This window comes from Mercenaria mercenaria, chromosome 18, assembly GCF_021730395.1.
Source record: "Mercenaria mercenaria strain notata chromosome 18, MADL_Memer_1, whole genome shotgun sequence".
Lineage (NCBI taxonomy): Eukaryota > Metazoa > Mollusca > Bivalvia > Venerida > Veneridae > Mercenaria > Mercenaria mercenaria.
This window is the reverse complement of record NC_069378.1, coordinates 45,469,079-45,481,647: the sequence shown is the minus strand read 5'-3', so window position 1 is coordinate 45,481,647 and position 12,569 is coordinate 45,469,079. Positions and strand designations below refer to the sequence as shown.

At 34.8% G+C, this 12,569-nt stretch overlaps 1 protein-coding gene across 4 annotated transcripts in view; it reads left to right on the top strand.

The window, feature by feature from the left end:
• The first annotated feature begins 4,682 nt into the window (after nucleotides 1-4,682).
• Nucleotides 4,683-12,569, top strand: part of LOC123539491 (cilia- and flagella-associated protein 65-like) — a 39,541-nt gene continuing 31,654 nt past the window's right edge. For 2 of the 4 annotated variants that reach the window (XM_053530728.1, XM_053530725.1), the window contains exons 1-5: nucleotides 4,683-4,800; nucleotides 6,900-7,178; nucleotides 9,117-9,255; nucleotides 11,320-11,450; nucleotides 11,949-12,063. In XM_053530728.1, coding sequence (XP_053386703.1) covers nucleotides 6,913-7,178; nucleotides 9,117-9,255; nucleotides 11,320-11,450; nucleotides 11,949-12,063 — 651 coding nt within the window. In that variant the 5' untranslated portion in view covers nucleotides 4,683-4,800; nucleotides 6,900-6,912. Of the gene's footprint in view, nucleotides 4,915-6,899; nucleotides 7,179-9,116; nucleotides 9,256-11,319; nucleotides 11,451-11,948; nucleotides 12,064-12,569 lie in introns of all 4 variants that reach the window. The other 2 variants (XM_053530727.1, XM_053530726.1) reach the window with 2 other exon arrangements.

Here is a 12,569-nt window from a genome sequence, read left to right as displayed (position 1 = left end):
TAAAAACTGCTGGGTTCAAGGATATAAAAATGATACCAGTTGCTCAGCATTATGCGTATAGAACAGACTCTTCTCTCAACTCGTAATCTCGTGGAGATTGGTGTCTAAATTGGTAGAATTTGTTTCATGATTTACAATAAATTAATCCGTGTGAAAATAGTAATTTCATATCAGATATAGGATCTGGTATACTTTTTCGTGCTGATAATACATGTGAAATGGAGCAACAGTCCGACACGCGTCGATGAATTTTTCTGGTAAAATCAGGCAAACCCTCATATCATAAAATTACATAAGAATGAAAATTCTTAATGTTTAAAACATGTTGAAGTACCTATTTTCACGAAATTAAACCATCAACTGACCGCATACTAGATTTTTTACAAAGCAAAGTCAGCATTTTGCCTTAGACTGAGAAGATTAGTAACATCTATTCTTCAAGCTTTGAATCTGCATTTTGAAACCATCAATAGGAATAAGAAATGGATGATAAAAGTGGATATATTGTCCATAAGTATTGACCTGGCTCTCAATAGAGAAATAACTACTGCGTAAGTATTCTTTATAGGATTTAAAAATATCGCATGTGCAAGTAGCTGCGGGGACAAAACGATTAGCCATCAATCTCGAAGCTAAGGGTTGTAGTCCTCAGTCTAACATTTTTTTTTTCAAATTTTATCTCCAAATTTTACAGGACGGAAAATTAATACACTTATCTATTTCTTTTTTATGTTTCATTTATTGAAAGAAATATACATGTATTCAAGATATTTTGTAGTAAGTGTCGAGTAAAATCTTTAAAGGTATCTAAGATAAAAAGAGAAATTACTCCCGAAAATAGAAACTACAAGAGAAATCAATTAGAATTCGTAAAAATCGTCGCAAAAAAATATTGTAAGAATAAAAGCAAATACGGTGACACTTCATTATATTGAATTTAAAAAATGGTCTGCGGTAATTTCGCACCCGTGGTAACCTGCGTGGAAGTCAGACGTTTAACTATAAAGGTTATTTGTGTAATTTTATATCTTTTCAGGATACAATATTGTGTAAAGGAAGGAAAACGTCCGAAAATATTAGCGAAGATTGATGAGTGTCAGGTCAAATATTTACGGACAATTGTACAAGAAATACATTTTGTCAAAGGTGTTTTCTTTCACTAGTACATGACATCTGAAGTTGAGATCGAATATATCGTGAAAATTTCTTATAATAAATACATCTCGTTTTTAACACGAACGTAAATTGTGTAAGTTGAAACACATTCTTTTTTACTCTAACGTCATATAGCCACAAACCATGTGGGGGTGAGGGTAAAGTTATGTTATATTGCAAAAAATTAAAGTCGGTGACCCCTAAGTATTTATGTGTCTACTAGACGTACACACATTGCGAAACAACATACCAAAATTATACGTTTTTTTATCGAGCCGATTTTTTATAAACTGAACTTTAAGGCAAAATTTATAGCAAAACTTGTTGTAATTTTTTCCGTTCTGACGTCACAAAATCGTAACTAACGTCCTAAGCGTCAATTTCATTTCACTGAATTTTATACCATTGAGTAGTATTTTCTGTTTGCAAAATGAACACTATTTTGTATTTTTCATTTATACAACATTCAGAGCGCGGGAAAGGAAGAATGCCGAAAACACTCGGAACTCGGCGTTGCACGAAAAGTGACGTCAGGGGCCATGTTTGTGACATAATAGCAAAAAAACACGAGCCATACGGCGAAAAAGTAAAACTGGAACTCAATCGCATATATCCTGAATTTTGTACAGTATAAATTTCAGGACAATATTCGGCAAAAAAATTTGGGGTGCATTCCACCTTAACAGCTTGCCAGGCAATTGTCACTATTATTGGCCCTCGGGCTTTCAGGGCCCGGGCAATACCGGTAGTTTTTACTGCTGACTGGTAAGACATTCAGTTAGTGCATATTAATCGTGCGGATATTACGAATTAATTTACATGCTAATAATCAATTTATCAAAAATGTATAGCCATTTCTTATTTGATGTCATACACCTGGTATGTTTAAATAACAAAGTATTGTAATCGTGAAAAACACATTTACATGACTTCTGCTTATAAGTCTAGTGTTTTTCGAAAGCTGTCATTGATGTTGTGTAGGTAACATCAAATTACGTCAAAATCGACGCCGCTGATGCATTTTTATGTGTGTAACGAATGAGCATACAACTGACTTAACATTACGATAAAGAATATCCATACATGTTTAACTTTATGCACATGCATTATACCATTTTTGCTTATTGGGCAATTAAGAACAAACAGATTGCAAAATGAGTCCTCAGAATAAATTTAAAAAAAGATTAATAAAAAAAAAATTGATGGCATTATTTTTGCGTTTGTACATTTTTTGTTGCCACTTGCATTTTGTTTTCAAAAAAAAAAAGAAGAAGAAAAAAAAACAGGCTCAAAATTTTCAAAATGTGAATTGTCCTTGTTTTCTGGCGTCTGGACCGTGAGTCGTCTGCGATACATCTGTGTCCGCTTTTAAGTCTCCCATACAACTGGTTAAATGCTCTTTTTATCTTATAGGTATCTCAAGATTTTGGCTAAAATGGTCTTTCTTTGAAAATGAAGTAAGGTTATATTATGAACGTTAGAAAAAAATGAGCTTTTTCGTTTTTGTTTCTAAACAATCTTAAAGATGCCAAATCAGGAAAAAAAAACATGCCTAAGCCGGAAATCGAACCCATGTCCCCGCGGAAATAAACATTTTCCGGTGATCTTGACCAGTGCATCACGGGGGAATATGTAGATAGTATTTGTTAAAAAAAACCAAAGCTTTTCAATTCAGTTTACCTCCGTAAGCCGTTACAAACGTTTTTCAATTTTGAAAGGAAAATGTAGTAAAAACACTTAATTCTTACATGTGTGTGTTTTCATAAGTGATAATCTGTCAGTAACTAAGTCACAAGGTCTTCTTAAGAAATAAAGCAATAATTTTCTATTTTCTAATACCTAAAGCATCCCCTTTTTTGTCGTCTGATCTCAGGGTCAGTGCCTTTAAAGGTATAGTTTCCTAAAGCAACTGCGTCTATCTTTCTTTCTTCTTTTTTGTGTGTCGTTTTTTGTTTTTTGTTGGTTTTTTTTCGCTTTAAAACACAAAATGTTATCTCTGTTCAAAGTGAACTAGTTGTACATTTGAAACATTGACATTCGTTGTCGAGATAAGATACACTATTGAAATCATCAGAAATCAGTTTGTGTCCGCAGATAACAAAAACATGGACAAATATTTAATACCTGAATGAATAGATCACTTGTATCTCTAGTCAGCGCATGAGGGATATACTACCTATTCATATAAATAATGTCAACTCGTCTCTCGAGTGTTATAGACATGGGGTGCACGTCGACTTGTTAATTAAGGTGAAAAAAAGTTCTAAAAGACTGATGGGTCCAAAATCAGCTAAAGTGAGAATAGGCTAAAAGAATGTTAGTATGGTAAATGTGATTAGAAAAGAAGAAGCATTAAAAGATAAAAGATCTATCTATCTATCTTCCGTGACCGTCGAACCCCTTGCGGGGACGTAGACATTTTGCGCGTCAAAATCATTAAGAGAAAGAGTATAGTGATAAAAACTTAGAGTGGAAGAAGCTAAAAAAAATAACTTTGGTGAAATAAAAGGTTAAAACTTGAGTTTGCAGGATAACTAGGGCGAGACATGTTCAAGGCTGCAAACTGCGGCACTGAACTGCTCTAGGGTAGGGAGGTGGGCGACACTGGGGGGAAGTTGGTTCCAATGGCACACAGTTCTCGGAAAATAAGATAAAAAAAACCCATTGCTCTCTTGTCTAGTACTGGTTGGTTGCAACAGCTACATTAAAAGGGATGGTAACTATACGGCTAGGCAGGTTATTCCACAGTACAACTGCATGTGAGTGTGGAAAGAGTAAAATTTGTGGTAATCAGAGGTAACCCACATGAAACTATGCCGTTGCATTTGTCTAGAACATCTAGATGGTATTTAAATGTAACTTGGGAGATCGATGGCAACAAGATGATGGTAGATTTTATAACAAAAATTATAAGACGGGAATCCAATCTGATACTTGAAAGGCATCAAGAAATATTCTAAGTTCGATATTTCCCTGATGTCTCGGGTTTTGTAACTCTATCATCTTCCATTACCAACCCTCCGTTCCTCCACACAACATGTCCTTATTGTACACTATATTTGATTTTTTTTTTCAACCATTTTAAACTGTTTGATTTAGATCTCAATGATTGAATTCTTACATGCCTACATGTGGATTTTTCAAATTTACTACATGTCCCTTACCAATTCCCGCGATGTTAACGTAATGGTCGTTAAAACGGGCATCACGGATGATAAATCTGTTTCATATCTACATTAAAAGAAAATTCTAGGGAAGAGCCCTCGACCCCTTTATACAGGAAGGGGTACAGTAAAAGACCCCACCCGTACCCCATTTGCGCCTGGGTACTGTAACGCGCGTTCAATATAAACAAACGACAAAATGTAACCGAAAAAAAATCTTTAAAACAAGTTAGTAACTGTAATTTCAGCCAGCAATATGGCTGTTTTTATAGTTTTAGCAATGTTAATAAAAGAACCATTTTCTAAATTTAGTGTATTTATGCCTCAACTTAGCGATACTTACAAACATAGCATTCGCACGAGGCAAATTGTTGCTATGAAAATTACCTCCCTTGCGCGCGAAGGAAAGTTCACCTGGATTTGAAATCTTAAAAAACAGCATGCTTTAAACAAAATCCAACGGAAAGAAATAATCCTATAGGTAATTTACCTTGCTAGGTATGATACTTTGACAGTTTTAATCTATTTGGAAACAAATTGTCGTTCCCTTAGCAACTTCGCCATTTTGTTTATTAAATATGGCGGATACATAACCGTACGTATTGCTGTTTACTATTGATACTAAGATTACAGGGTTCTGCCGAGCATCAAAAATGGTTTGGACTCATGTCCACTTGGTATAAAAATGTGGGGACATGTTCAAATCCATTGATGCTCTTTTAAATGAACTTCTTCCATTCTTGTACAGGTCCCACTCTCCTGGCATTTTGTTGAGTCAATTTCATTTTTGGCTTCTTCTGAATTTTCATTTTAGGTTTGATCTTGTGACTCATTTTCAGTTTTGGAGACAATTAGTGTAGGATAGTCGACAGATTTTAAACAGTCAATGGACACACTACCGCATCACACAGTTGGTGGAGAAGGGTTAACAACATTGGGTTTGTGGGGCTTTTATGAAGGGACATGAAGTACTAGGCCATTTATCATTACACTGAATGATTTTCTTGTCTGCAGATACAGAAATGTAGCTTAAAAATGAACCAATCTTACTTAGGTCTTGTCGCACTGTAAGCACATTCATCTCCAGAAATTTTGTAACACGACAACTGACGTTTTTATCCAACAATTTTAGTGCAATATTCATAATTTCTATGTGAGATTCCTGTGATATTGTATCCTCGGCAGAGCCCTGAGATTGCTATCAAAATCCTCATTTACAAGACAGAATATGGAGCACAATACAATACAATACAATAAGTTTTATTTCAAGTTGGCAAGACACAAACATAGGAAACATAAGCTCTGATGAGCTTTTTAACCGACCATAACTGAGCACGTACTTAAGTTTAAAATATGTTTAGAGTGGTGGAACCTATGCTCGCGGTATTCATATGCTCGCGGTATTTCGATGAATACGCTCTCTGCAGAAGCACAGCTAAAAATATTTCATCGTGCTATGTTCAACACCGGCCAGTGGTGAAATGCCTTTACAACAAACGTAGCGATAGCCGCGCGTGCCGCTCACGTGACGTATACAGCAGCCGATACATTTTACGCAATCTGTATCCGTCGCACCAATCTCAGACAAATATGTCAAAATAACCCAACTAAAATTAGTTTTTTAGAAATCATGCATTACAGTCAGAAGTAAGATACATTTAAGAGCAAGGTGTGATGAATGTGACGCCTGGCTACACTATGAGTGCCTGTTGAACTATGAAAAGATCGATGTTGATCTTAGTATTTTGACAAAGTCCAAATGGCTTTTTCTGAGATGTAGGGAGGAGTAATTTTCCTACACACAAAAGAAGTGTCGCAAACAGTAGTGAGTTATTCACGGTCGTTGTTTGAATCATTAATACTTGAACATTCTGTTTTTATATAACATTATTATACGTTTTTAAGCTTTGTTCTAATAGTGAGTCCATTTCTGTAAGGGAAATATACACATAGAGGCACATACTAAATTTTATCCTCATTTCTTTTGTTTTTCACATAATAAATGAGTAATGTTCTAAATATTATATTCGCATATGCTTGTTTGTTCATTTTTAGCCCGCTGAATTTTTTTTTCCGCCCTTAGTTTAATAGATATAACATACCGCCAGCATAGGTTTCCTTCAGGGCGAATTTTCACCTTTTCACTTGTGCCGTGTCAATAGCTCACGAAACGACTAAGTCAGTTGATGACGCACATGATGAGGTCATCAACAATATGTTTTGATAATAGGAGGATAACTTTATGTTTTGTATAGGCAAATTGAAATACCGTTAATAAAATTTTCTTGTTTCTTAAAAAGATAATATATGTACAAAATACCGCGAGCATAGGTTCCACCACTCTATACATCAAGGCATTTTAAAGTGAAAGTACGCTGGAGTCATTATCTGACTAAGCAGGTGTTATAATGAAAGGCAGTGCCAATAGTAACTAGGGGTTTGGTTACCGGACCTCTAGACAACCTGAAATGGGCTGTCTAATCAATATGAACAGTTATTGAACACAATGAATTGTAAAAGCTTGAACACACATACATTTTTTTTTTGTTATTTCATTTTCAGATTATAATTTTCTTTCAGGAATGACTTGAGTATGCCAACAAGTATGATGCAGGTAAGCCAGCCTGTCGCCCACACCTTGGGTGGACAGACCATCAAACAAGTGCCAGGACTGAAGTCAGTCACAAAATCGAGTGGCCTGAATATTGAGGTAGTTGAACGATCCATGTGCAGACCTGAAGATCTTGGACTTGAAGTAGTGGAAAAGATTGTATGGCAGGGCTGGGAACCAGGAAGGGAATACACTAAGAATATTGTCCTTAAAAATGTCAAGGTTAAAACACAGAAAATCAAATACAAGTAGGTTATGTTTAGTTACTACTTAAAAATTGTATTTTAAACATGTTAAAAGAACTTTATGAAAGCTTGAAAATTATTTAGTCAGAATCGTGTCCTTTTGTCAGTCAGGGGTGTAACTGTTTTAAGTTATATAACTTATTTCAGTTACTTTTTCAAGCATTTTATAACCTGTATTAGTTATAAAATATAGTAAACTCAGGTAAGTTATTCAAAAAAAGTCTTGCTGTTCTCACAAAGTGACCTTTAAAGTGAAATTAGTAGCAAACTGTGGTTAATCAAATTCTCTTTTAGTCTGACCATGACCTTATAAGCATAATGGGATGATAGGAGTTTTATGGCTTTAAAACTTTTGCGTAAACATTTATCAGCCTTGCATAAAAAAATTTATTGCATAGCTGGAAAGATAAAAGCTCATGGATTCAGACAATATTTGCATTAGTCACATTCAAAATAAGGAATTGGCACAGGAGGGCTTTGTAATATTTTATGATAACTGAAACAAGTTATGAAAGTATAAGCAATAACTCAAATGGGTTATGAACTGCGATAACTTGAAACAGTTACACCCCTGACTGTTTTATACAAAAATCCTGTAAGAAGGCCAAGTTGCAACGCAGCTTGATCTCGAATGCGTGTTAAATTTACAATACAAATTAGATAACTTTTCAGAAACAGTGGTTTACTACTTCAGAGCAATGGTGTTAAATTTTCTTCTCGTCCTGATAAAGTTGATGTAAATCTATATACAGTTGAAACTCAATATCTAGAACCTCTGGCTAAAAAGCATGTGCATAAAATGAGCCGCGTCATGAGAAAACCAACATAGCGCATTTTCGACCAGCATGGATCCAGACCAGCTTGGGCATCCACGCAGTCTGGATAGGACCCATTGCTGTTCGCTTTTTTTTTTTTTTGATTGCAATTAAAGAAACTGTTAGCGAACAGTATGGGTCCTGACCAGACTGCGCAGCCTGGTCTGGATCCATGCTGGACGCAAATGCACTATGTTGGTTTTCTCGTGGCATGGCTCGAATTATCATTTGGCTATCTCGAAGAAAGAGGCTGGTACTGGAGATACGGAGTTTCAAATATATTTTAGAGTACACAGGTGGAAGTAACATACTTAGGATACTGTCTGTTAGGTCTTTGAGCCATATACACTTAAATTTATTACAGTGATAATGAAAAATGAATGCCAAAAGTCATCTAAGTGCTCATTGTCACACGGGCAAATTCATATTTTTCAAAATGACTTTGGCATTTTTGTTTCTCAGGAAAAATTCATAATATCATTGTATAAATTTAAGTGTACATGACTCATAAACCTGTATTTTATCCTAGGTACATTACTTTCACCTGTGTTATAATATTCAATACTTTCAAAATGCTTATTGACATATTGTCAGCTTAGCACAAAAAGTGGATAAATGCTTCTACAAATTTAGACTTTTTTGTACTGAAGTTATGATATGGTTTATGTGTGTCTGTTTGGAAATTAATACTTAGAGGCAGAAATTGAACTACATGTGAAAAAAACTATAAAACAAAACAAATAGTAAGAGGTATGTTCATGACAGTTAAATTTATTAAGTTGTATAGACTACATGTCATTTTGGTACCCGTCCACTTAGCTCAATAGGGAGAGTGCAGATTTACGGATCGCAGGCTTGAAGTTCGTATGTTGATGACTTGATAAAAGACATTGTGTCTCAAATCATTCGTCTTCCACTGCTGATTCATGTGGAGAAGTTGGCATTACTTGCGGAGAACAGGTTTGTATGGGTACAGAATCCAGGAACACTGGTTAGGTTAACTGACAACCGTTACAAAACTGAAATACTGTTGGAAAACAGCGTTTAACCCGAAACAAACAAAAACATACCATTTTGAGCTGGTTTTATGTTCTTGACATTTTAATGTTTTTTGGTTTTTTTTCAGTGTTCCGAGCACAAGATTTTTCACTACATTGTACCCAAAACAGATAGTGCTTAGTGCAGGGACCAGCTTCTCCTTACCTGTAACATTCCGTCCGTTAGAGAAAACAGTTTACGATGACAAGATTACCTTTCACACAAAGGTGAGTAATTCTAGTTTTATGTCAAAATGCAGTTTCATCATCATGATGACCGTAAAAAAGTGTTGTTTTTTTTTGTGGTAATTCATTGAAATCACCAATCTCTGGAAGTCACAAGGGAATGAGCAAAAATGCTCAAGTTATCCAGGATTTTGAGCATTCTGAACATAGGAAGTACAAGGAAAATGGCTGGAGACAAATGAATTGATCAAGTCAGCTGTGATGTTCACACTGTTGATGTTACTGTTAGTGATGTTAAGCTGTACTAACGCAATTTTATCTTAGCTAAAATCAGACTGGTTTTGACATTTAAGCAAGATTTTTGCATTCTATTGCTTTCTTATAAGTACATAAAAGTGTTTTATAGATCACTACTTACATTTTTAGCTCGACTATTCAAAGAATAGTCTAGCTATTCTACTCACCCTGGCGTCGGCGTCGGCGTCGGCGTCACACCTTGGTTAAGTTTTTGCATGCAAGTACATACACCCATCAATTAAAGGCATATAGCTTTGAAACTTATTTTTTCTTTTTCTAGGTCAATTACCAACCTCTCTGGGTCAAGTCCCATAACTCTGACATGTATTTTGAGCAAATTATGCCCCCTTTTGGACTTAGAAAATTTTGGTTAAAGTTTTACATGCAAGTTACTATCTCCAAAACTAATGCAGATATTGATTTGAAACTTCACATGTGTCTTCGGGGTTATAAAACTAGTTGATAGCAGCAAGTCCCATAACTCTGACCTTCATTTTGGCCAAATTATGCCCCCTTTTGGACTTAGAAAATTCTGGTTAAAGTTTTGCGTGCAAGTACATACAGCTATTTCTAAAAGGCATATAGATTTGAAACTTACTTTTTCTTTCTCTAGATCAATTACCAACCTCACTGGGTCAAGACCCATAACTCTGACATGTTTTTTGAGCAAATTATGCCCCCTTTTAGACTTAGAAAATTTTGGTTAAAGTTTTACATGCAAGTTATTATCTCCAAAACTAATGCAGATATTGATTTGAAACTTCACATGTATCTTCGGGGTTATAAAACTAGTTGATAGCAGCAAGTCCCATAACTCTGACCTTCATTTTGGCCAAATTATGCCCCCTTTTGGACTTAGCATATTCTGGTTAAAGTTTTGCATGCAAGTACATACAGCTATTTCTAAAAGGCATATAGATTTGAAACTTATTTTTTCTTTTTCTAGATCAATTACTAACCTCACTGGATCAAATCCCATAACTCTGGCATGTATTTTGGGCAAATTATGCCCCCTTTTGGACTTAGAAAATTTTGGTTAAAGTTTTACATGCAAGTTATTATCTCCAAAACTAATGCAGATATTGATTTGAAACTTCACATGTATCTTCGGGGTTATAAAACTAGTTGATAGCAGCAAGTCCCATAACTCTGACCTTCATTTTGGCCAAATTATGCCCCCTTTTGGACTTAGCAAATTCTGGTTAAAGTTTTGCATGCAAGTACATACAGCTATTTCTAAAAGGCATATAGATTTGAAACTTATTTTTTCTTTTTCTAGATCAATTACTAACCTCACTGGATCAAGTCCCATAACTCTGGCATGTATTTTGGGCAAATTATGCCCCCTTTTGGACTTTGAAAATTCTGGTTAAAGTTTTACATGCAAGTTTCTATCTCTAAAACTAATGCAGATATTGAATTGAAACTTCACATGTGCTTTCGGGGTTATAAAACTAGTTGATAGCAGCAAGTCCCATAACTGATATGCATTTTGGTCAAATTATTCCCCCTTTAGAACTTAAAACTCTTTTGATATTTAACCTTTTTGGGTAATATTTTCCTGCTTCTGGGACAATATTTTGAATAGTCGAGCTTGGCTGTCTTACGGACAGCTCTTGTTAAAGTTAGAGGTTTTTTTTTCTAGGGAAGATGTAATTTTAATCTCAGTTGGATTATGATATTAAACACTAAGAGTTCTTGCTAAAAACTTTACTTAACATTAAGAAATGTTCTAATCAGTTATTTTTCTGTGATTTTAGGACACTAGAAAATGTTTTAACCAATTATGGGTATTTTTTGTTATTTTAGGAGGGAACGTTTGAGATCCCAATCAAAGCAGTGCTACCAAAATTTGACCTTGTTGTACCATCAAGGGTCAGTTTTGACATGTGTGCTGCAAAGGACTTTATCGAAGCAAATTTTGTTGTCCAAAACTCCGGGTAAGAATTATATAACAATTTGTTATTTAGGCAGTTAAGCTTGTACATTTTTTGTGTGTCATCTTAATATAAGCTACATCTTCATATGTAGACCAATACTGAGACAGTTAGTTAACTAGTAATCTAATTAATCTTTTATGTACCAGTTTTCTGTGACATTTAGATTTTATGCAAATTTCATTCATCCCCCGTCTGTGTTTCATGTGGAGAAGTTGTAGCTAAGACTTGTTGAGAACAAGTTTATTGTAATATAAATGAAAGAGTATCAGGAAAGGTATTTATTTTAATATGCTGAAAAAAAAAGATAGAACCCAGTTTTATGACAACCCTAAAACAAAGACCACCCCGTTTAATTAGGCATTATTTTAAAGCATGAAGTTTTTCCTTCCTTTTTGGTGTGTACATTTGTTTTGGAACTGACAGTGAAATTTTAGTTTTTTCTGCCTTTTATCCTAGTGTAGGCAAATTGTTTAATTAAGTGTCATTTTCATTTTTCAGTGATTTAGAAACAGAGATTGAATGGCAGGTAGGACAGCCATTTACAATTCAGCCAGAGGTTACCAAACTTGGACCAGGAGAAAATAAAACATTTAAAGCAACCTTTAAACCAGATGTAAGAGAGATGATGAATTAATTCATATTCTAACAGGCATTAGCTAATTATTGACATGTCATTGTAGCTGGGAAGCAGTAAATCTCAAGTTACAGTTTACTTTGCACATTGCCAATTGTTCATGCCACAGTTATTTTGTTTTACTTTTCAAGAATCATTTGTTTGGCTGTAGAAGGAATTCAGTGTACAGTCAAACTTGCCCGCGAGTCCACATCTATTAAGAGATCACTTGCATTAAGAGAGCACATTTTTAGTTCCTATTTGTGTTGATAAAGAACAAATTATGTTGTGTTAAAAGATCAGTTGGGTTAAAAGACTAACTTTTGTCCTTCCGTGGTTGGTCTTTTAATGTATGTCTTGAGGAATTTTTACTTTAATTTAATTTACTTTGGAAAATATTGTCATTTTCAGATTAGTGTATAAAAAAACAACTTTATAGTCTCATTTCTGTGTTAAAATTGACAAAACTAGACGTAGTGGAAGCGTGATGTGTATGAATATATGTT